The 25,162-nt window shown below is 43.4% G+C and overlaps 1 protein-coding gene across 2 annotated transcripts in view; it reads right to left on the bottom strand.

Annotated features, from left to right (window-relative positions):
* WDR72 (WD repeat domain 72) overlaps positions 1 to 25,162 on the bottom strand; it is a 565,895-nt gene that overhangs the window by 267,264 nt on the left and 273,469 nt on the right. For both annotated transcript variants that reach the window (XM_069765969.1, XM_069765968.1), the window contains one exon: positions 7,097 to 7,302. In XM_069765969.1, coding sequence (XP_069622070.1) covers positions 7,097 to 7,302 — 206 coding nt within the window. The remainder of the gene's footprint in view (positions 1 to 7,096; positions 7,303 to 25,162) is intronic.

Here is a 25,162-nt window from a genome sequence, read left to right as displayed (position 1 = left end):
CCGTGAACTCAAGATCCGCATTAGGGAACACTGCAGGGACATTGCCAAAGCTAAAACCAGTGATGAGAGTGATGTGAGTTTAAAAACTTTACCTCGTCACTTTAGATTGTTCCACAACAGCAATCCCGCGGGCCTTGTGGTTAGGGGTATCGATTCAGTTTCCATGGGGATACGAGGTGGCGATTTGAGTAGACTCTTAGCCCAAATTGAGAGCCGTTGGATCTACAGACTGGGCACTATGGCCCCACAGGGGCTCAATGAAAGCTTGGGGTTTGGGGCCTTTCTGTAATTTATATTAGTCCCTTTATTGTTCTTTTACTATGGGATATTGCTTTAAGGGGTCTACTTATACTGGGTTGGCATTAACGTATCCGATATGATTTTAGGGGTTAATTGGGTTTTATCTTGTTTTCTATGTTTGTTTTTTTGCTTATTGTTGTTTGATTTTATATTGGTAGAATACAGCAGCCTCTCTATGCACTCTGGCTACGGGTACCAGCCAATGAATGATTACTTTTCACAAGTGACAAGTGCGGGTCTTCCATACAAAGGAGCATTTTTCTCTGGATATCACTATGAACACTGGACTTTATCTTCAAATTCATCTAGACAACCTATATATTAAGTTTGTACTTCAATCAAGCGAAGTTATTATTGTTTTTTATCTTAGTATGTGACTAATATTTAATGTATGTGTTTTTGTTCACTAAAGTTATTATATAGGTTATATTATTGTTTTGCACAATTTGCACTGGTACTAGCACTTTGTGCTTACTAAGGTGAGCTTTTGTATTTAGCTGTATGTCCAGTGATACGGCTTTGTGTTCACATAGTAACGGCACTCTTTGCCTCACAGTGCATAATTTATATCGGTACTAGCACTTTATATTTACCATAGTGCGCCCTTGTATTTAGCTGTATGTTCTAGCGATGCGGCTTTTTGTTTACACTAGCAACGGCACTTCCTGCCTTACAGGTAGTGCGCATGCGCCTTGGCTTCGCAGCCGGATCCTCCTCCCGGTGGCAAGGATTGGTTGTGCGACCTCGCCCAGCTTTTGCCTGGCCAGTGCGCTGACTCGTCGCCGCCGCTGGTGGGTGGATCCCTTCGGCTTGCGGGACCGGCAGCGCATGCGCCGCTTTATCCTGTCCGGTCGCACACACTAGTTCATCGGGTACGGTCTGGGCTTTTTCCATTCTGCTGTTACCGCTTATCATGCACTCTGCATTAGGCCCTTTTGTATGTATGACTGCTAGGGCACCTTTGGTGTTGCGCTATTACACCTAGTTAGTATTTGGCTTATGTTGCCTTGTATCCAGGCAACGGCCCCACGTGGGCTCTGTGACGTCACCATTACCACAATTCATCATGGCAGGGTGCTTATCTCTGATTGGCTGATTCCTACTTATATACACTCCCATTCCTCTCCTAACTACACGCCCCCGGAAGAAGAACTCGATCGAAACGCGCGTAGGGGACATCACTGATCTCGTGTAGCCTCCACTGTGGTAATTATGTTTTGAGGTTTCCTTCCATTAGTCTTATTACATTTGCCTATCATCATTTTCTGTTGTGGTAACTGTTCACCTGGCATATAAGTAATTTTTATGAATTGTCAGCAGCACATATGAGTTAGCCAGATACAGCCCACTTTGGCCTATGACCCGGCTATGTGATATAATATAAGGCAATAGTGTTACACTTATAGGTTGTTTCCCTCTTACATTTACTCCATTTGCCATTAGGTTAGTCACTATTTAGTGCTTTTACCTACAATCGTTGTCTTTAGGCATTAGGTGGGGCTCATTAGAGATCTGTTCATTGATCGGAGGTACTTTTATAGCTTAGTTGTAGTATATTTATGTATGTTTTTACTACGTTTGTATTAATAAAAATTATTTTTATTTGAACTTTACATTCTTGTGGCCTACCTTATTTTTCGGTAGGTTCTTGTGTGTTCACATTTCCAATGCTCCATCAGTATTTCAGTCTTTTATGCATGACATCTTCCGAGAGTACCTGGATAAATTCCTGATTGTATATTTGGATGATATTTTGGTCTTCTCGGATGATTGGGAGTCTCACGTGAAGCAGGTCAGAATGGTGTTCCAGGTCCTTCGTGCGAATTCTTTGTTTGTGAAGGGGTCAAAGTGTCTCTTTGGAGTTCAGAAGGTTTCATTTTTGGGTTTCATTTTTTCCCCTTCTACTATCGAGATGGACCCTGTTAAAGTCTAGGCCATTTCTGATTGGACTCAGCCGACATCTGTGAAGAGTCTGCAAAAGGTCCTGGGCTTTGCTAATTTTTATCGTCGCTTCATCAGTAATTTTTCTAGTGTTGCTAAACCGTTGACTGATTTGACCAAGAAGGGTGCTGATGTGGTCAATTGGTCTTCTGCGGCTGTGGAAGCTTTTCAGGAGTTGAAGCGTTGTTTTTTCTTCTGCCCCTGTGTTGTGCCAGCCTGATGTTTCGCTCCCGTTTCAGGTTGAGGTTGATGCTTCTAAGATTGGAGCAGGGGCTGTTTTGTCGCAAAGAAGTTCTGAAGGCTCGGTGATGAAACCATGTGCCTTCTTTTCTAGAAAGTTTTCGCCTGCTGAGCGCAATTATGATGTTGGCAATCGAGAGTTGTTGGCCATGAAGTGGGCATTCGAGGAGTGGCGTCATTGGCTTGAAGGAGCCAAGCATCGCATTGTGGTCTTGACGGATCACAAGAATTTAACTTATCTCGAGTCTGCCAAACGGTTGAATCCTAGACAGGCTCGATGGTCGCTATTTTTCTCCCGTTTTGATTTTGTGGTTTCGTACCTTCCAGGCTCTAAGAATGCGAAGGCTGATGCCCTGTCAAGGAGTTTTGTGCCCGACTCTCCGGGTGTTCCTGAGCCGGCGGGTATTCTCAAAGAGGGGGTAATTTTGTCTGCCATTTCCCCTGATTTGCGGCGGGTGTTGCAAAAATTTCAGGCTGATAGACTTGACCGTTGCCCAGCAGAGAAACTGTTTGTCCCTGATAAATGGACTAGTAGAGTCATCTCTGAGGTTCATTGTTCGGTGTTGGCTGGTCATCCTGGAATCTTTGGTACCAGAGATTTGGTGGCTAGATCCTTTTGGTGGCCGTCTTTGTCACGGGATGTGCGTTCTTTTGTGCAGTCCTGTGGGACTTGTGTTCGGGCTAAGCCCTGCTGTTCTCGTGCCAGTGGGTTGCTTTTGCCCTTGCCGGTCCCGAAAAGGCCCTGGATGCATATTTCTATGGATTTTATTTTGGATCTCCCTGTCTCTCAAAAGATGTCGGTCATTTGGGTGGTTTGTGATCGCTTCTCTAAGATGGTCCATTTGGTACCCTTGTCTAAATTGCCTTCCTCCTCTGATTTGGTGCCATTGTTTTTCCAGCATGTGGTTCGTTTACATGGCATTCCGGAGAACATCGTTTCGGACAGAGGTTCCTAGTTTGTTTCGAGGTTTTGGCGATCCTTTTGTGCTAGGATGGGCATTGATTTGTCTTTTTCCTCGGCTTTCCATCCTCAGACAAATGGCCAAACCGAACGAACTAATCAGACTTTGGAAACATATCTGAGATGCTTTGTTTCTCCTGATCAGGATGATTGGGTGTCCTTTTTGCCTTTGGCTGAGTTCGCCCTTAATAATCGGGCCAGCTCGGCTACTTTGGTTTCGCCGTTTTTCTGCAATTCTGGTTTCCATCCTCGTTTCTCTTCAGGGCAGGTTGAGTCTTCGGACTGTCCTGGTGTAGATACTGTGGTGGATAGGTTGCAGCAGATTTGGACTCATGTGGTGGACAATTTGACATTGTCCCAGGAGAAGGCTCAACGTTTTGCTAACCGCCGGCGCTGTGTGGGTCCCCAACTTCGTGTTGGGGATTTGGTTTGGTTAACGTCTCGTTATGTTCCTATGAAGGTTTGCTCTCCTAAGTTTAAGCCTCGTTTCATTGGTCCGTATAAGATTTCTGAGGTTCTCAATCCTGTGTCATTTCGTTTGACCCTTCCAGCTTCTTTTGCCATCCATAATGTATTCCATAGGTCGTTGCTGCGGAGATACGTGGCGCCTGTGGTTCCATCCGTTGATCCTCCTGCCCCGGTGTTGGTTGAGGGGAAGTTGGAGTATGTGGTGGAGAAGATTTTGGATTCTCGTATTTCGAGACGGAAACTCCAGTACCTGGTCAAGTGGAAGGGTTATGGTCAGAAAGATAATTCCTGGGTCTTTGCCTCTGATGTTCATGCTGCCGATCTGGTTCGTGCCTTTCATTTGGCTCGTCCTGGTCGGCCTGGGGGCTCTGGTGAGGGTTCGGTGACCCCTCCTCAAGGGGGGGGTACTGTTGTGAATTCTGTTGTCAAGCTCCCTCCTGTGGTCATGAATGGTACTTCGGCTGGTTCTGTCCATGGGCTTCCTCTGGTGGTTGTGAGTGGGGCTGCGGCTTCTGAGTTTCCTTCCACAGGTGACGAGGTTAATTCGTTAGCTGGCTGCTCTATTTAACTCCACTTAGATCATTGCTCCTGGCCACCTGTCAATGTTCCAGTATTGGTCTAGTGTGCTCCTGGATCGTTCTTGTGACCTGTCTTCCCAGCAGAAGCTAAGTTCCTGCTTGTTTTTCTCTTGTTTGCTATTTTTCTGTCCAGCTTGCTATTTTGATTTTTGTCTTGCTTGCTGGAAGCTCTGGGACGCAGAGGGGCGCCTCCGCACCGTGAGTCGGTGCGGAGGGTCTTTTTGCGCCCTCTGCGTGGTCTTTTTGTAGGTTTTTGTGCTGACCGCAAAGTTACCTTTCCTATCCTCTGTCTGTTCAGTAAGTCGGGCCTCTCTTTGCTAAATCTATTTCATCTCTGAGTTTGTAATTTTCATCTTACTCACAGTCATTATATGTGGGGGGCTGCCTTTTCCTTTGGGGAATTTCTCTGTTTGACAATCAATTTCACATGCTGTTGTCCAAATGGAACAGACAACAGGTGGAAATTATTGGCAATTATCAAGGCATGCTCAATGAAAGAGTGTTTCTGCAGGTGGGGAACACAGACCACATCTCAGTACCAATGCTTTCTGGCTGAAGTTTTGATCACTTTTGAAGGGTGCTTGTGCTTTCACACTCATGGTAGCATAAGACGGACTCTGCAACCCACACAAGTGGCTCAAGTAGTGCAGCTCATCCAGGATGGCACATCAATACGAGCTGTGGCAAGAAGAGTAGGGGGCCATAGGAGGGCAACAACCCAGCAGCAGGACCACTACCTCAGGCTTTGTGCAAGGAGGAGCAATGCCAGAGCACTGCAAAATGACCTCCAGCAGAAACCGACTCCATGAGGATGGTCTGAGTGCCCGGCGTCCACAGGTGGGGGTGTCTCACAACCCAACACCATGCAGGACACTTGGCATTTGCCACAGAAAACCAGGATTGGCAAATTCGCCACTGGCGCCCTGTGCTCTTCACAGATGAAAGCAGGTTCACACTGAGCACATGTGACAGACGTGACAGAGTCTGGTCATGTCATGGAGAGCGATCTGCTGTTTGCGACATCCTTCAGCATGACCAGTTTGGCAGTGCATCAGTAATGGTGTGGGGTGGCATTTCTTTGGAGGGCTGCACAGGCCTCCATGTGCTCACCAGAAGTAGCCTGACTGCCATTAGGTACCGAGATGAGATCCTCAGACCCCTTGTGAGACCATACACTGGTGCGGCTGGCCTTAGGTTCCTCCTAATGCAGGACAATGCCAGACCTCATGTGGCTGGAGTGTGTCAGCAGTTCCTGCAAGATGAAGGCATTGAAGCTATGGACTGGCCTGCCCATTCCACAGACCTGAATACAATTGAACACATCTGGGACATTATGTCTCGCACCATCCACCAACATCACGTTGCACCACAGACTGTCCAAGAGTTGGCGGATGCTTTAGTCTAGGTCTTGGAGGATATCCCTCAGGAGACCATCCACCGCCTCATCAGGAGCATGCCCAGGCATTTTAGGGAGGTCATATAGGCACATGGAGGTCAGACACACTACTGAGCATCATTTCCTTGTCTTGAGGCATTTCCACTGAAGTTGGATCAGCCTGTAACTTGATTTTCCACTTTGATTTTGAGCATCGTTCCAATTCCAGACCTCCGTGGGATATTGGTTATGATTTGCGTTGATAATTTTTAGGTTTTATTGGTCTCAACACATTCCAATATGTAATAAATAAAGATTTACAAATGGAATATTTCATACAGTGATATCTAGGATGTGGGATTTTAGTGTTCCCTTTATTTTTTGGAGCAGTGTGTGTATATATATATATATTATTATTATTATTATTATATACATGTGAATACGGGGCAAATATAGACAAATACATTAAACATGAGCAGATAACAAGGCACACGAGTACATAAGGAGGGAGGACCCTGCCCACGAGGGCTCACAGTCTGCAGGGGGTGGGTGAGGATACACTAGGAGAGGGAAGAGCTGGCTGTGCGGCTGTTCAGTAGGTTGAGGATCACTGCAGGCTGTAGGCTTGTCGGAAGAGATGAGTCTTCAGGTTCTTTTTGAAGGTTTCTATGGTAGGCGCGAGTCTGATGTGTTGGGGTAGAGAGTTCCAGAGTATGGGGGAAGCACGGGAGAAGTCTTGGATGCGGTCAAGAATGGCTACTATTTATACAAATATACCATATTATATATATATATATATATATATATATATAATATGGTATATTTGTATAAATAGTAGCCATTCTTGACCATCAAGCTCGTGCTTGAGTTACTAGTTACCCTTAATAGCTTCATTATAATCTCTGTGTATTTACTTTTCAATTACTTAGTTATTTCTACCTCATTGGTTCTATGTTCCCCCTCCCGTTATTTTTTGTTCATTCGGCCTTGATAGTGACATGTCGAATTTAAAACATACTGTCCATAATGACATCACAAATGCGGTCAAGATTAGTTGCTATGGTTACCGATATGTCCAAGTAAACAAAGACTGTATGAAACCATTGTGCAAAAGCAAAAAAAGATGTAAGCTTGTCTTGGATTTTTTTTTCCAAAGTTTGGAATTTCCATTTAACCGGAATTCCTTCTGGGCTTATAATTTCATTAATAGCACACAATTTACAATTTTCTTACTTTGTTTGAAGATTTCTCATGATGCATTAGATTATGGGTCAGGGCTCCAAGTTTGTTAGAGCTTGATGATTTGAAGGTGGTTCTATTGTGACGCCGAGTCTCGTGAGAAGAGGTTACTGTGGAGTCATTCATATCAATGGCAAGATCATCACAAGCAGAAAGGATTGCTTTTGCCATCTCACCTGTTTCATGGCGTTCTAAAGTGCCTGTAAAAAAATAAAACCAATGATTCATACCAATGCCTATTAGAGATGAGAATATTGATTCAATGCAAATCTAATTCAAGTCAAGTTTCATAAAATCGCATAAAATATACCCAAAACCTTTTTAAATATTTCAGAAGAATGCATTAGCCACAGAAGGCTTGCCTATACACAGGTTGCTCCAGTATTTCTTACAGGTATCACATTGCATAGTATACCAGACAAGAAGGAATACCACAGTCTGTATAAAAAGCTTTAGCAGGAAATGCAGTAACCATTTTAGGGTGATTTAAGATAGTGAGAGGACATCAAAACTCACAGCTCAACAACAAAGATAGGAAGTGAAAGTCTTAAAACATTGCACAATACTCCAGACATGTAATATGCTTTACCACTGCAGCAGTGAACAAGTTAATTGTAGCAATATGTGAATACATAGGTGTATCTAGGGGGGCAGCCCGGGCATGTGCCCCAGGTGCAGCCAGCAGGGGGGAGCAGTCAGGCCAACTAATGCAGCAGTCAGCAGTGTCTTCCATGGCCGCTGCATTCTGACACGCCCCGGACTGGGAGTCCGCTGTTCTCTGAGTCGGCTGTCAGTTTGACAGCCGGCACAAAGAAGCTGCAGCACGCCAGCTCCCAGTGTTCAATTGTACTCGCATCTTACAGACATGAGTACAATTAAAGCTATGATGGTAAGGACTGGAACGGTTGATTTTTTGAGGCAATGATGTCACCGGAAGGGGCGGGGCCTCCTTCAGTCCAGTGAAGACCTGATAGCAGGGAGCTGCCTTTTGCTGAGGCTGCTGGAGAAGAGACAGGGAAATGAGGGGCTGCATCATGGAGCTGTGTGAGGAGAGGACTGAGGGGCTACACCATGGAGCTTTTTGAGGAAAAGACTGAAGGGCTGCACCATGGACCCTTGTACAAATGGGTATGAGGACCCAGGACTCAGTGTGAGCACTCTGAGGATGGATTTTGGAAAGGAGTTGATGTTACTTGAGTGGGGCTGCATAGGGAAGATTATGATGAGGTGCTATGTGGGAAATAGGGGGATGATGAGATGCTGTGTGGGGAATGGGAGATGATGAGGGCCTTTGGGGAATAGGATGATGATGAGGGTCTGTGTGGGGAATTGGGGGTGATGAGGGGCTGTGTGGGGAGTTGGGTGATGGGTTGTGTGGGGAAGGGATGATGGGGATGATGTGGGGCTGTGTGGGGAGTTGGGGATGATGAGAGGCTGTATGGGGATTTGGGGGGTGATGAGCGGTTGTCTGGAGAAGGGGAGATGTGGGAGTGATGAGGGGCTGTGTGGGAAATTTGTGTGGAGAAGGGAGGATGATGAGGGGCTTTGTGGGGAATGGGGGGATAATGAGAGGCTGTGTGGAGAATGGGGGATAATGAGGGGATTTGTGGGAAATGGGGGATGATGAGGGGCTGTGTGGAGAATGGGGGGATGATGACAGGCTGTGTGGGGAATGGGGGATGATGCCGGGCTGTGTGGGGAATGGGGAATGATGAGGGGCTGTGTGGGGAATGGGGGAATGATGATGGGCTGTGTGGGAAATGGGGGGATTTAATGTGTGTGGGGAGATTTGGAGTGGGGATAAGGGGATTTAATGTATGTGGGGAGATTTGGAGTGGGGATTGGGGATTTAATGTGTGTGGGGAAATTTGAGGATACAAAATGAGGAGCAAAGGGGGAGATGCAGGGCATGTATGAGGAAACAGTACAGGAGAATGGGGGGCATGTATGATGAAATAGTATGGGGTGATGGGTGCAGAGACACAGTATGGTGAGTGGGGATGGGTGCATACAGTATGGGGAGCGAACGGGAGAATGTATGCAGACACAGTATGAGTAGTGATGTGAAAAATGTATGTGGACAGAGTACGGGGAGTGAGGGTGATAGGAAGTGTGCAGACACAGTGGGGGTATGTGTGAGGGGTATGTGTGAGCAGGCAGTATAGAAAGTGAGGGAGTAAATATATGAGGAGACAGTATGGTGAACAGGGGGATGTGAGAGGAGACATTATAAGGAGGGAGGGGAATAGCGTTAGGAGACAGAATGGGGGGAGAAATGTGAGTGGGCACATAATAGAAACTGAGTAGTGGGGGTATAGCATGGGGAGACAGTGTAAGACTACAGCCAGGAGGGGATAGTATACTAAGGAGTGGGAGTGTGATGACAGAGTACAGTATAGAGACTGGGCCCTATAAGGAGGACACAGTGTGAAAGGACAGTGAAAGGACAGTGTGTAGAGGGGGCCAGTATGAAATGGAAAGATTAGTGTAAAGAGCATGTGCCATAAGAGGGACAATGTGGGAGTCAAATTTTAGTGAGGGGCAATTTTCTATTCAAGAGCATTATAATGACACTTCTTTCTTTAAGGGCATCATGTGGACATTTTCTGAAAAAGAGTGGAGAAGATGGAAGTTTGCAGAGACGAGCTGTGGATGAGAAAACTCATCATGGAGTCTGGACAAGATGAAGAAAAGAAACAGAACGACTCCAGATACGACATCATCTATGAAGATACCTGGATGAAAATGTTATTTGTGATACTGACTAATTCTCATCTTTTTATTTATGTTAGGAGCATTAAAGGGGTTGTCCAGGCTTGTGATGAGTCTGCAGTCATTCTATGTGACTGCAGACTTGTAAATTCTCACAGTACGCACAGCACGCTGTTAGGATTCTCTTTTGCTTTAGATTTACATATTTACAAAACATGCGGTTTTGTGCTGACTAGACATGTGTGGCCTCACTCAATGAAAATGAACTGAGTGAGGCCGGCCATGTCTAGTTGGAATGTGGTCAGAATTATACAAATCACATGCTTGTGCTGACATGACTGTCCATCAGCAAAGGAGAATCCTAAAAGTGTGCAGTGCATTAGTTGTGAGAATTCAGAAGCTGCGATGCCAGGATTCAGCTCTGCAGGTTCCAGTAGTCGTCACACGGACACTTCACTCATATGCGACTTTCATACTTATGATCCTGTGACAATGAGCTTCTCTTCCTCGTTCTCCCAGTTTTTCACTGATCATTGAGAGCATTAGGAAAGGAGCTCGTTGGTACATGACTAAGTGTGCAAATCGCATGTGTGCTGGGGGGCGGGGGTGCCAAACTGAATTCTTGCCCCTGTGCTAGAAAACCTAGATACACCTCAGTGTGAATAATACAGTCATGGAATTGATAGGGCGAAAGAGATAGGAGAAGTGCCAGCAGCAGTGAAAGAGTGTTTTTAATCTGTATCATGTTGGAGCTGACATCTGTCCTATTGAAATTGCAATTACACAAATTTTTCTACATTCAAAAATGCACTAGAAACCAGCAGCACAATATTTTTACATAAAAAATATCTTGTAACAGTGTTAGAGATGTTGTGCATGCTTGTCACAAGTGGCTGTCCTGAGTGCACTTCTTATGCAGCACTTTTGTAAAGGAAGGAATAATTATATATATAATTTGTATATACACAAAATACAATTCCCCAAAATGCAGACATTTAACTGGGTTTGTCATCACATGCTTGCTGACTCAAACAAAAGTTTTATTTTTTCTGCCCAATTATTTTGCTAGCCAAATGTTAAATTTTATAGATAGTCAGTCACCACAAACTAATAAAGCACCATGTTATATCTGCTGTCTTTTTTTAATGTGATTTCTAAACAGGTAAATTTGGGGGAAAAGTTTGAATTTTTTTTGTTAAAAAATGTTGGCATTTCACTATACATACAGTTGTGGCCAAAAGTATTGACACCCCTGCAATTCTGTCAGATAATACTCAGTTTCTTCCTGAAAATGATTGCAAACACAAATTATTTTGTATTATTATCATCATTTAATTTCTCTTAAATGAAAAAATAAAAAAGATAATCAATCAAAAAGCAAAACATTCATCATTTCACACAAAACTCCAAAAATGGGCCAGACAAAAGTATTAGCACCCTCAGCCTAATACTTGATTGCACAACCTTTAGCCAAAATAACTGCGACCAACCGCTTCCGGTAACCATTAATGAGTTTCTTACAATGCTTTGTTGAATAATTGGAGTTGAAAACATTGTCAAAAGTTCATTAAGTGCTGTACAAACTGTATGATAAAAGAAAAAGTGACATTGACAAAGGATGGAACAGTGTAAAAGAAAAAAAAAAATCATACCACAGCTAAGAATGTGGGAACCACTAGCAACAACAGAAGCGTCACCACCACCACTAGCTGCAGCCGTCAGGGCAATAGTAATCACAAATTCAAGTACCAATTGGCCTCCTTTGGTTCCATTAAGTGTAATAGTGGGGCTAAAGCAGAGGGCATTATGGAATATACAGTTAGGTCCATATATATTTGGACATAGACAACATTTTTGTAATTTTGGTTATAAACATTACCACAATGAATTTTAAACAAAACAATTCAGATGCAGTTGAAGTTCAGACTTTCAGCTTTCATTTGAGGGTATCCACATTAAAACTAGACGAAGGGTTTGGGAGTTTCAGCTCCTTAACATGTGCCACCCTGTTTTTAAAGGGACCAAAAGTAATTGGACAATTGACTCCAAGGCTATTTCATGGACAGGTGTGTGCAATCCCTTCGTTATGTAGTTCTCAATTAAGCAGATAAAAGGCCTGGAATTGATTTCAGGAATGGTGCTTGCATTTGGAAGGTTTTGCTGTGAAGTAAACATGCGGTCAAAGGAGCTCTCCATGCAGGTGAAAGAAGCCATCCTTAAGCTGCGGAAAAACAGAAAAAACCCATCCGAGAATTTGCGACAATATTAGGAGTGGCAAAATCTACAGTTTGGTACATCCTGAGAAGGAAAGAGAGCACTGGTGAACTCATCAATGCAAAAAGACCTGGGCGCCCACGGAAGACAACAGTGGTGGATGATCGCAGAATAATCTCCATGGTGAAGAGAAACCCCTTCACAACAGCCAACCAAGTGAACAACACTCTCCAGGAGGTAGGCGTATCAATATCCAAATCTACCATAAAGAGAAGACTGCATGAAAGTAAATACAGAGGGTTCACTGCACGGTGCAAGCCACTCATAAGCATCAAGAATAAAAAGGCTAGACTGGACTTTGCTAAAAAACATCTAAAAAAGCCAGCACAGTTCTGGAAGAACATTCTTTGGATAGATGAAACCAAGATCAACCTCTACCAGAATGATGGAAAGTAAGGCAAAGACGTGGTACAGCTCATGGTCCAAAGCATACCACATCATCTGTAAAACACAGCGGAGGCAGTGTGACGGCTTGGGCATGCATGGCTGCCAGTGGCACTGGGTCACTAGTGTTTATTGATGATGTGACACAGGACAGAAGCAGCCGAATGAATTCTGAGGTATTCAGAGCCATACTGTGTGCTCAGATCCAGCAAAATGCAGCCAAACTGATTGGTCGTCGTTTCATACTACAGATGGACAATGACCCAAAACATAAAGCCAAAGCAACCCAGGAGTTTATTAAAGCAAGAAAGTGGAATATTCTTGAATGGCCAAGTCAGTCACCTGATCTCAACCCAATTGAGCATGCATTTAACTTGTTAAAGACTAATCTTCAGACAGAAAGGCCCACAAACAAACAGCAACTGAAAGCCACAGCAGTGAAGGACTGGCAGAGCATCAAAAAGGAGGAAACACAGCGTCTGATGATGTCCATGAGTTCAAGACTTCAGGCAGTCATTGCCAACAAAGGGTTTTTAACCAAGTACTAGAAATGAACATTTTAGTTACAATTATTGAATCTGTCCAATTACTTTTGGTCCCTTTAAAAACAGGGTGGCACATGTTAAGGAGCTGAAACTCCTAAACCCTTCATCCATTTTTAATGTGGATGCCCTCAAATAAAAGCTGAAAGTCTGATCTTTAACTGCATCTGCAATGTTTTGTTTAAAATTTATTGTGGTAATGTCTATAACCAAAATTAGAAAAATGTTGTCTCTGTCCAAATATATATGGACCTAACTGTATATGGCAATTACTGGTCTCAGTCACAGCAGAATGATGTGACCTCGGAAAACACAACACCTTCTGCTTGAGTCAGTGTTCTGCAAAGAACAGTCTGCCTGATCAGAAATAACTATCAGATCATTTTTGGATCTTTTTTAAATTTTTGAAAACAAAAAAAAGTCTGTCAGTGTTATTTGAATATTGGCACCTTAATATAGGGTCACCAATCTAACCCAAGAAGAGGTGCGAAACCGGCTAAATAAGATTAAAATAGATAAATCTCCGGGTCCGGATGGCATACACCCACGAGTACTAAGAGAACTAAGTAATGTAATAGATAAACCATTATTTCTTATTTTTAGGGACTCTATAGCGATGGGGTCTGTTCCGCAGGACTGGCGCATAGCAAATGTGGTGCCAATATTCAAAAAGGGCTCTAAAAGTGAACCTGGAAATTATAGGCCAGTAAGTCTAACCTCTATTGTTGGTAAAATATTTGAAGGGTTTCTGAGGGATGTTATTCTGGATTATCTCAATGAGAATAACTGTTTAACTCCATATCAGCATGGGTTTATGAGAAATCGCTCCTGTCAAACCAATCTAATCAGTTTTTATGAAGAGGTAAGCTATAGGCTGGACCATAGTGAGTCATTGGACATGGTATATCTCGATTTTTCCAAAGCGTTTGATACTGTGCCGCACAAGAGGTTGGTACACAAAATGAGAATGCTTGGTCTGGGGGAAAATGTGTGTAAATGGGTTAGTAACTGGCTTAGTGATAGAAAGCAGAGGGTGGTTATAAATGGTATAGTCTCTAACTGAGTCGCTGTGACCAGTGGGGTACCGCAGGGGTCGGTATTGGGACCTATTCTCTTCAACATATTCATTAATGATCTGGTAGAAGGTTTACACAGTAAAATATCGATATTTGCAGATGATACAAAACTATGTAAAGCAGTTAATATAAGATAGTATTCTGCTACAGTTTGATCTGGATAAGTTGGAAACTTGGGCTGAAAGGTGGCAGATGAGGTTTAACAATGATAAATGTAAGGTTATACACATGGGAAGAAGGAATCAATATCACCATTACACACTGAACGGGAAACCACTGGGTAAATCTGACAGGGAGAAGGACTTGGGGATCCTAGTTAATGATAAACTTACCTGGAGCAGCCAATGCCAAGCAGCAGCTGCCAAGGCAAACAGGATCATGGGGTGCATTAAAAGAGGTCTGGATACACATGATGAGAGCATTATACTGCCTCTGTACAAATCCCTAGTTAGACCGCACATGGAGTACTGTGTCCAGTTTTGGGCACCGGTGCTCAGGAAGGATATAATGGAACTAGAGAGAGTACAAAGGAGGGCAACAAAATTAATAAAGGGGATGGGAGAACTACAATACCCTCGCGTGAGATGGGGGAAAGACAATGAATTCTGTTTTGTCTAATATCATAGCTGACGTGCGGCACTTACTGCCAGGAGCGTTGGCCGCACTGCTCCTGGCAGCTTAACTCTATGTGATATTGATCGCAGCTTTTAGAAGATAGGCAGAGGGAGTGAGCCTTCTCTGCCCTCCAATCGGCACCCTTGTTACGTCATTGCAAGGGGCCGATCATTGCCATTGATGACTCGATGTTGTCACAAGAGCTAGCAAACTAGTTTCACCATGCTCAGAACATTGTGTATCAAGTTTGTGGCTCAGTGCAGCACTGACAGTTTATAAAGCATAGCAAAGCAAAAAGGGACTAATTAAAATGAAGTCCAGAGCTCGCTGGAAGAGGTTTTCATCCAGGATATCTCTGTATTTGGCTGCATTCATGTTTCCTTCAATGACAACCAGTCATCCTGTCCCTGCAGCTAAAAAACACCCCCATTGCATGATGCTGCCACAACGTTTCACTGTTGGGATTGTATTGGACATGTGAAGAGGAGTACCTGGTTTTCTCCACTTTTACCACTTAGAATTATCACCAAAAAGGTCTATCTGCGTCTCATCAGACTAGACAATCTTATTTCTCTGGGAGTGCTTCATGTGTTTTTTAGCAAACTCTATTATTATTATTATTCATTTTTATAGCACCATTTATTCCATGGCGCTTTACATGTGAAAAAAGGGCATACATAGACAAGTACAATAAACATGAGCAATACAAGGCACACACAAGTACAAAAGGAGAGAGGACCCTGCCCGCGAGGGCTCACAGTATACAGAGGATGGGTGAGGATACACTAGGAGAGGGTAGAGCTGGTTTTTTGGTGGTTCAGTAGACTGAGGATCACTGCAGGTTGTAGGCTTTTTGGAAGAGGTGGGTCTTCAGGTTCTTTTTGAAGGTTTCCATGTAGGCGAAAGTCTGATGTGTTGGGGTAGAGAGTTCTGGAGAATGGGGGAAGCACGGGAGAAGTCTTGTATGCGGCTGTGGGAAGAAGAGATAAGAGGAGAGTAGAGAAGGAGATCTTGACAGGATCAAAGGATGCGTGTAGGTAAGTACAGGGAGACCATATCACAGATGTATAGAGGAGAAAGGCTGTGGATGGCTTTGCATGTCATAGTAAGGGTTTTGAACTGGAGCCTCTGGACAATAGGAAGGCAGTGAAGGGCTTGGCAGAGAAGGGAGGCTGGGGAATAAAGGGGAGACAGGTGGATTAGTCGGGCAGCAGAGCTTAGTATAGATTGGAGTGGTGAAAGAGTGCTAAAGGGGAGGCCAGAGAGTAGGATGTTGTAATAGTCGAGGCAGGAGACAATGAGGGCATGCACAAGTGTTTTTGCAGTTTCTTGGTCAAGGAATGTACGGATCCAGAAAATATTTTTGAGATGAGTCGGCAGGAGTTTGCAAGGGCTTGGATATGTGGCTTGAAAGAGAGGGCAGAGCCAAGGATTATCCCGAGGCACCGAGCATGCGGAACTGGGGAAAGTGAGCAGCCATTGACATTGATGGATAGGTCTGGTGGGGGGTAGCGTGAGAGGTAGGAAAGATGATGAATTCTGTTTTGTCCATGTTGAGTTTTAGAAAGCGAGCAGAAAAGAAAGATGAAATAGCGGATAGACATTGTGGGATTTTGGTCAGTAAGGAGGTGATGTGAGGACCAGATAGGTAGATCTGTGTGTCATCGGCGTAGAGATGATACTGCAAACCATGTAAATCTATGAGCTGTCCCAGGCCAAAGGTGTAGATGGAGAAGAGCAGGGACCCTAGAACTGAGCCTTGGGGAACACCGACAGACAGGGGGCAAGAAGTGGAGGTGGTGTGGGAGAGGGAGACACTGAATGTCCGGTCTGTTAGATATAATGAGATCCAGGATAGGGCCAAATGTGTGATGCCAAGAGATGAGAGAATCTGTTACAAGAGGGAATGGCCCAGTGTCAAAGGCAGAGGACAAGTCCAGGAGAAGGAAAACAGAGTAGCGTTGCTTGTTATTGGTGGTTAGTATGTCATTGGTGACTTTAGTTAGGGCAGTTTCAGTCTATGTGGGCTTTCACATGTCTTGCATTGAGGAAAGACTTCCATCAGGCCTGTGCGCTCCCCGCCGCTCTGCTCTCAGCTCTCTTGCTGCGGCGCGCAGCGCTCCCTGCAGCAGTAATACCCGGGAGTTGTCACACCAGGTTTAGGAAGACTTCTAGCAGAAAAAAGAAAAAATATACCAGCTCACCTGTCGGCATGAGTTGTGGGGAAGCACAGATATCGTGTAGTCATCACGTGAGCAAAGTAATCCAGCAAAAAAAAAATCCAGCTTCCAAAAACTTACAAATTTATTAAAGGGAACCTGTCACCCCCGTTTTTTGAGATTGAGCTATAAATACTGTTAAATAGGGCCTGCGCTGTGTGTTCCTATAGTGTATGTAGTGTACCCCGATTCCCCATGTATGCTGAGAAATAACTTACCAAAGTCGCCGTTTTCGCCTGTCAATCAGGCTGGTCAGGTCGGGAGGGCGTGGTGACATCGGTGGTTCTTCCTCAGCTTTACGTTGGTGGCGTAGTGGCGTAGTGGTGAACAAGCAGCGCGCGATCTGCGCTGTAATCCCTTGCATCGGTGGGGGCGGCCATCTTCCTGGGGCCGCGCGTGCGCAGATCGAGTGCTCTGCTGCACGGGGCTTCAGGAAAATGGCCGCGGGATGCCGCGCGTGCGCATTAGAGATCGCGGCGGCCATTTTCCCAAAGCCGAGATGCAAACTCGGCTTTGGGAAAATGGCCGCCGCGATCTCTAATGCGCACGCGCGGCATCCCGCGGCCATTTTCCTGAAGCCCCGTGCAGCAGAGCACTCGATCTGCGCACGCGCGGCCCCAGGAAGATGGCCGCCCCCACCGATGCAAGGGATTACAGCGCAGATCGCGCGCTGCTTGCTCACGACTACGCCACTACGCCACCAACGTAAAGCTGAGGAAGAACCACCGATGTCACCACGCCCTCCCGACCTGACCAGCCTGATTGACAGGCGAAAACGGCGACTTTGGTAAGTTATTTCTCAGCATACATAGGGAATCGGGGTACACTACATACACTATAGGAACACACAGCGCAGGCCCTATTTAACAGTATTTATAGCTCAATCTCAAAAAACGGGGTGACAGGTTCCCTTTAAGAATAAAAAGTTTTTGGAAGCTGGATTTTTTTTTGGTTTTGCTAGGAAGACTTCTGGTGGTCCCAAACTTCTTCTATTTAAGGATTATGGAGGCCACTGTTCTCTTAGGAACCTTGAGTACTGCAGAAATTCTGTTGTAACCTTTGTCAGATCTGTGCCTTGCCACGATTCTGTCTCTGAGCTCCTTGGCCAGTTCCTGTGACCTCATGATTCTCATTTGGTCTGACATGCACTGTGCGCTGTTAGGTTTTATAAAGACAGGTGTGTGTCTTTCCAAATCAAGTCCTATCAGTATAATTAAACATAGCTGGATTCCAATGAAGGAGTAGAAACATCTCAAGGAGGATCACAAGGAAATGGACAGCATGTGACTTAAATATGAGTGTCTGAGCAAAGGATCTGAATACTTATGACTATGTGATATTTCAGTTTTTCTTTTTTTATTAAATTTGCAAAAATATCTACATTTAGGTTTTTTTCAGTCAAGATGGTGTGCAGAGTGTACATTGAGACAAAAAGAACTTTTTTGAATTTACCAAATGGCTGCAATGAAACAAAGAGTGAAAAATTTAAAGGGGTCTGAATACTTTCCATACCCACTGTACATCTCTGTGGCTTTGAGAAATACGTGTACTTGCTTCTCAATTTAAATGAATGGATTGATTTCTCAGTCACAGATTTTTTTTATTTGTAACAAAACTTGATACATGTGAATTCATCTTCAGGTTAGGTGCAGACTTAGGGTCTTTTATTGTCATCCAAGCAAATTGGATCAATTATGCTAATCACATGCTGATCAAACTCTGATCAGATTTGGATCAGTGTGAGCATATTCCGATTCTCTTGGATGAGGAGAATATGGAAAAAAAAAGTCTCCACCTTCTCCATTCTGTGAGGCCTTGAAAATCAGACTGCACTCATTTACTTGCATGGCCGAGTGCGATCGGAATATCGGACCCCACTCGAGTATGCAGAGATTTTTTCCCTTGAACAGGCACTGTCCGAGGAAACAATAAGACATAAGCCCAGCCCTGTAGACTAAGGTTACTTTCACACTTGCGTTTTTTGCAATCCATCGCAATCTGTCGTTTTGGGCAAAAAACGGATCCTGTAAATGTGATCACAGGATGCGTTTTTTGCCCATAGACTTGTATTAGCGACAGATCATGACGGATGGCCACACATCGCGTCCGTCGTGCGATGGATCTGTCGTGTTTTGGTGGACCATCGTCACAGAAAAATTTCAATGTAATGTTTTTTTGTCTACTTTCACACTTGCGTTTTTTTTTAATCCATCACTATCCGTCACTTTTTGAGAATGCAGGCTCCTGCAAAAAAAATTGCAGGATCCTGCATTTTCCCATAGACTTGTATTAGCGACGGATTGTGACGGATTGCCTTCCGTTGAGTCCTTCGTACACTGGATCTGTCGTAAAATTGCGGTCTGTCGTGGAGAGAAAACGTTCAGAGGAACGTTTTTTATGCACGTCGGAAAATCGGTCAGCGGTCAGCGACGCATCCTGCGCTGCCCATCTTCGGTTATAATGGAAGCCTACGGACGCAGGATTCATCGCTGACCGTCACACACTGTCTCTCTCTCTTTCCCCCCGGACATTTAATTTCCAGAATTTTTCCACGACGCATCCGTCATTACACTGGATGCGTCACACACGTTTTTCCCTATTTTCTTGACGTCCGTCGATACATCATTTTGCTGCATAACGACGGACAGCAAAAAACGCAAGTGTGAATGTAGCCTAAAGGTACCTTCACACTCAGCAACTTTACAACAAGAACGACAGCGATCTGTGACGTTGCAGCGTCCTGGATTGGGATCTCGTTGTGTTTGACACGCAGCAGCGATCTGGATCCCGCTGTGCTATCGCTGGTCGTAGCTAGAAGTCCGGAACTTTATTTGGTCGTCAGGTCGGCGTGTATCGTCGTGTTTGACAGCAAAAGCAACGATGCCAGCAATGTTTTTACATGGAGCTAACAACCAGCGAGAACGATAAGTGAGTCGCCGTTACGTCACTGGATCGCTCCTGCATCGTTCAGCTGTTGCTGTGTTTGACGTCTCTACAGCGACCTAAAGAGCGACGCTGCAGCGATCGGCTCGTTGTCTATATCGCTGCAGCGTCGCTGAGTGTGACGGTACCCTTAACACTTGTCAGTGTGCAATCTGATGTTCGGATAGATTTTGGACCGATAATATGTTAATCTGCAGGAGCCCTAAAGGTAAGACTTTAACCTTTTGTGTTACTAAGTAGTGTAGTTATTTGTAACAAACATGAGAATATAGTTTTTTCTTGCTTTAACTCTTTGACCTATTCTGTCTATGTTTGATTGTCCTATTTCTAAATAGCACTATATTTCTAAATAATACCGTATTGAAATTTGATCTAAATATTGCACAAAAATATCAATAACTGCACAATTTCAATTCAACTTTAACCCATTGTTAGCACCTGTACCAATACATTTTAAAGGAAATAAAAATATGTACTAGTATTCATTTGTACTAAAAGAGAAAATACTGTTCACATCATCCTGAAAATCAAAACCTTGGATTCAACGTTAGCTACAGATTTTGCACATTCTGACACATTGCTGAACCAACTGTGTCTGGCATTCTAAAGAAGAAAACATATGCCCTAATGCACATTATTAATTTCAAGAATATGCACACTGGATTAACCTAGGCACATTTAAGTATAAATGTCTAAATGTCATTTTCACAGCAGAAGACATGTCTTGCCCTTGTCAAAATATATATTATGGAGCATAAGCACTGCCCTCCTGTGTTCAAAAAGATAAATAACAAAAAGCTTGCAATGAATAGAGACATTTTTATAGGGCAATATGTACCGCTCGAAAGCATTTACAGTCTCCACTGTAGATAGCACTCATTCTCCCAGCAGGATACCTATCTCTATGCAGAGATAAAGTGGTCAAATACAACTGAACCAGTAATTTCCATGCTGGTTCTAAAACATTGAATGACTTACAATATTTGTAGTATTTTTTTTTAGGAAAATTATGTTTTTTTTGCAAACATTTGAGTTTTAGTAGTGAAGAGTAGTTAGTGTGATATTGTAAACCTGGGACAGTTCCTACTGCAGTATAAAGCTACTACACATACAGCTCTGGCAAAAATTAAGAGACCACTGCAAAATTTTCAATTTGTCTGATTTTTCTCTTTATTGGTATATTTTTGAGTAAAACGTAAATTGTCATTTTATTCTATAAACTACTGACAACATGCCTCCGAAGTTCCAAGCAATAAATTATGTACTTATTTTCTGAAATTGAGAAATGGTCAAAATAACAAAAAAATGCATTGCTTGCAGACCTCAAATAATGCAAAGAAAGCAAGTTCATAATCATTTAGAAACAGCAATACTAATGTTTTAACTCCGGAAGAGTTCAGAAATCAATATTTGTGGAATAACCATGATTTTTAATCACAGCTTTCATGGATATTGGCATGTTTTTCACCAGTCTTTCACACTGCTTTTGGGTGACATTATGCCACTACTAGTACAAAAATGTAGGCAGTTCTTCTTTGCTTGATGGCTTGTGACTATCCATCTTCCTCTTGATTACATTCCAGAGGTTTTCAATGGGGTTCAGGTCTGTAGATTGGGCAGGCCATGACAGGGATTTGATGAGGTGGTCCTTCATCCACACCTTGATTGACCTAGCTGTGTGGCATAGCGCATTGTCCTGCTGGGAAAACCATTCCTCAGAATTGGGGAACATTGCCTGAGCAGAAGGAATCAACCGTTTTTCCAGGATAACCTTGTTTTCGCTTGATTCATACATCCTTCGCAAAGATTAAGCTGCCCAATTCCAGCCTTGCTGAAACATCCCCAGATCAACACCTGGTCGTCTAATGGTTAGACGGAGACCTGGAGAGGCATACAAGCCACAGTGTCTTGCACCCATTGTGAAATTTGGTGGAGGATCGGTGATGATCTGGGGATGCTTTAGGAAGGCTGGAATTGGGCAGGTTGTTCTTTGCAAAGGAAGTATGAATAAAGCCACATACAAGGTTATCCTGGAAAAACAGTTGATTCCTTCTGCTCAGTCAATGTTCTCCAACTCTGAGGACTGTTTTTTCCAGCAGAACAATGCGCCATGCCACACAGCTAGGTCAATCAAGGTGTGGTGAAGGACCACCACAACAAATCCCTGTCATGGCCAGCCCAGTCTCCAACCCTGAACCCCATTGAAAACCTCTGGAATGTAATCAAGAGGAAGATGGATAGTCACAAGCCATCAAACAAAGAAGAACTGCTTAAATCTTTGTATCAGGAGTGGAATAAGGTCACCCAAAAGCAGTGTGAAAGACTGCTGGAAAGCATGCCAAGAGACATGAAAGCTGTGATTAACAATCATGGTTATTCTACAAAATATTGATTTCTGAACTCATCCTGAGTTAAAACATTAGTATTGTTGTTTCTAAATGATTATGAACTTTTTTTTTTTCATTATTTGAGGTCTGCAAGCAATGCTTTTTTTTGTTATTTTGACCATTTCTCATTTTCAGAAAGTACCATATTTTCTGGTGTATAAGACGACTGGGCGTATAAGACGACCCCCAACTTTTCCATATAAAATATGGAATTTGGGATATACCCGCCGTATAAGACGGGGGTCATCTTACACGGCGTGTGGTTCCCAGGGTCTGGACGAGAGGAGACTCTCCTTCAGGCCCTGGGATCCATATTCATGTAAAAAATAAAGGATAAAAATAAAAAATATGGATATACTCACCCCTCCGCCGGACCCTGGCTCTCAGCGCTGCAAGTGTCTGGCTCCGTTCCTAAGAATGCAGTGAGTGAAGGACCTTCGATGACGTCGCGGTCAGGTGACCGGTCACCTGACTGCTCACGGGACCGCGATGTCATCGAAGGTCCTTCACTCACTGCATTCTTTTAGGAACGGAGTTAGACGCTTGCAGCGCTGAGAGCCAGGGTCCGGCGGAGCAGTGAGTATATCCATATTTTTTATTTTTATTCTTTATTTTTTACATGAATATGGATCCCAGGGCGTGAAGGAGAGTCTCCTCTCCTTCAGACCCTGGGAACCATCCAGGATCGCTCCCTGCAGCCGTACCCGGCGTATAAGACGACCCCCGACTTTTGAGAAAAAACTGTAAATACAAAATGTATTGCTTGGAACTTCAGAGACATGTTGTCAGTAGTTAATAGAATAAATGAACAATTTACATTTTACTTAAATATATACCTATAAAGACAAGGATCAGACAAACTTAAAATGTTGCAGTGGTCTCTTAATTTTTGCCAGAGCTGTATATTTATATTTTAACCCTACACTGTTCTTGTCAAGCTTAAACCAAAATCATAGCTACAGAATTCAATAATGATAATAAGAACCGAACAGTAAATTTTGGTTAATTTAGATTGAAAATAAATGGTATCTCCCTGGCTTGAACTATAGATATTTTTGACCATTCTGTCAAAGATGTCAGGAGAGTATAGCAAAGCAGCCACCATGTTTCACAAGCTTACCTAAATAGTTGAAAATTATTTGAAGTCTGACTCTAGTCTCGACTTCCAAACGTAACAATCCCCCTGTGGTCTAATTAAAGATATTCTGTTTTTCCACACAACAACATGCTGTAAAAACAGAATAAGTTTCTAACCCAGACTCTCAAGTCAAAATACCTAGCACATTTATAGGAAAATTATATTTTCATGTAGGAGGTTTTCAGATTTTATTTACCAAGCCATAAAGGGGAACGATCAAAAACACCCTCTCCCCAAAAAAAGAAAAAGAAAAAATATACAGAGAGTGCAGTATTAAACACGACACCAATTTTCTAAACAAATATATATCTAAAGGTGCTATTGACATGAAAATGACATAAGGAAAAAGTATTGAACATGCTTACTGAAATTTATTTAATACTTCGTACAAAAGCATTTGTTGGTGATGATAGCTTCAAGATACCTACTATATGGAGAAACTATTCGCATGCATTGCTTAGGTGTGATTTGGTCACATTCTTCCACACAAGCACTCTTCAAATGAGCGTTTCCTGAGCTTATACTATGAACTCAGAGCTTTGGATTTTTTCATAAATTTTCTATTGGATTCAGGTCAGGTGATTGGCTGGGCTATTCTTTTCTTTCTCTGAAACCAATAAAGAATTTCCTTGACTGTGTGTTAGGGTTCATAGCCTTGCTGAAATGTCCACCATTGTTTCATCATCATTCTGGTAGATGGCAGCAGATTTTTATCAAGAATGTCTTGGTACATTTGTCCATTCACCCTTCCTTCAACTTCATGGTGTTTTCCAGTGCCGTTATGCTGAAAAACAGTCCCATACCATGATGTTCCCAATCCAAACTTCACTGTTGGTGTGGTGTTTTGGGGGGGATATGCAGTGACATTTTGGCTTCAAAGCATGGTGTGTATTATAGCATACAAAGAAATTAATTTTTGTCTCATCTGACCAGACTATATTTCAGAGGCTTGTCTAAATGTTGCTTAGCAAACTTTAAACGTGCTTGAGCATACTTTTTGTTCAGCAACAGAGTCCTGTGTAGCGAGCGTGCCTACAGGCCATGGAGGTTGAGTGCATTACTTATAGTAACAATTCTTTATGCTCACTCCTGGTCTTTCCATCACTCCCACAGGTGGTCCTTGGCTCTTGGACAATTCTTCTGATGAGGCCAGGGTCAAACTTGCGAGGGCAATGCGAGAAACTCGAGCGAGTCTCTCGCCTCAATACCCGGCACTGCCGTCAGCATTTGGGACCGGAGTGTGTGTGGATATATGTATTTCTATGCAGCTTAATGCTCCAGTCCCGAGTGCCGGCGGCAGTGCCAGGTATTTTTGCGAGAGACTCGCTCGTTTATCGCATTGCACTCGCAAGTGTGAACCCAGCTTAATACTTTTCACTTCTCTGTCTGAAGTCTTGCTGGGAACAAATGGTTGTGGCTGGTTTATGGTGAAATTATTTTCTTTCCACTTCCGGAATTTGGACCCAACGGTGCTCACTTGAACCTTCAGAAGTTTCAAAATTCTTCTGCGACTAATGCCATTGGTATTTCATGTCATAGCACCTTTATAAATACATTTATTTAGAAAATTAATGACAAGTTCAACACGTATTTCACCATCTGTATATGATTGGGGTCGTAAAGGCATTCACTTACCTTTTAAAGGACTATACACAGTACTGAACCACCAATGAGGAATCACACTTTGAAGTTCTGTACACATATATCTGGAAATGCATTAGGATGTTATGATTCACCTCTAGTGATGAGCGAGTATACTCGTTATTTGGG

This window comes from Ranitomeya imitator, chromosome 4 (genome assembly GCF_032444005.1).
Source record: "Ranitomeya imitator isolate aRanImi1 chromosome 4, aRanImi1.pri, whole genome shotgun sequence".
Classification (NCBI taxonomy): Eukaryota; Metazoa; Chordata; class Amphibia; order Anura; family Dendrobatidae; genus Ranitomeya; species Ranitomeya imitator.
Note: the sequence above shows the minus strand (reverse complement) of the source record. Positions and strands in the feature narration are given on the sequence as shown.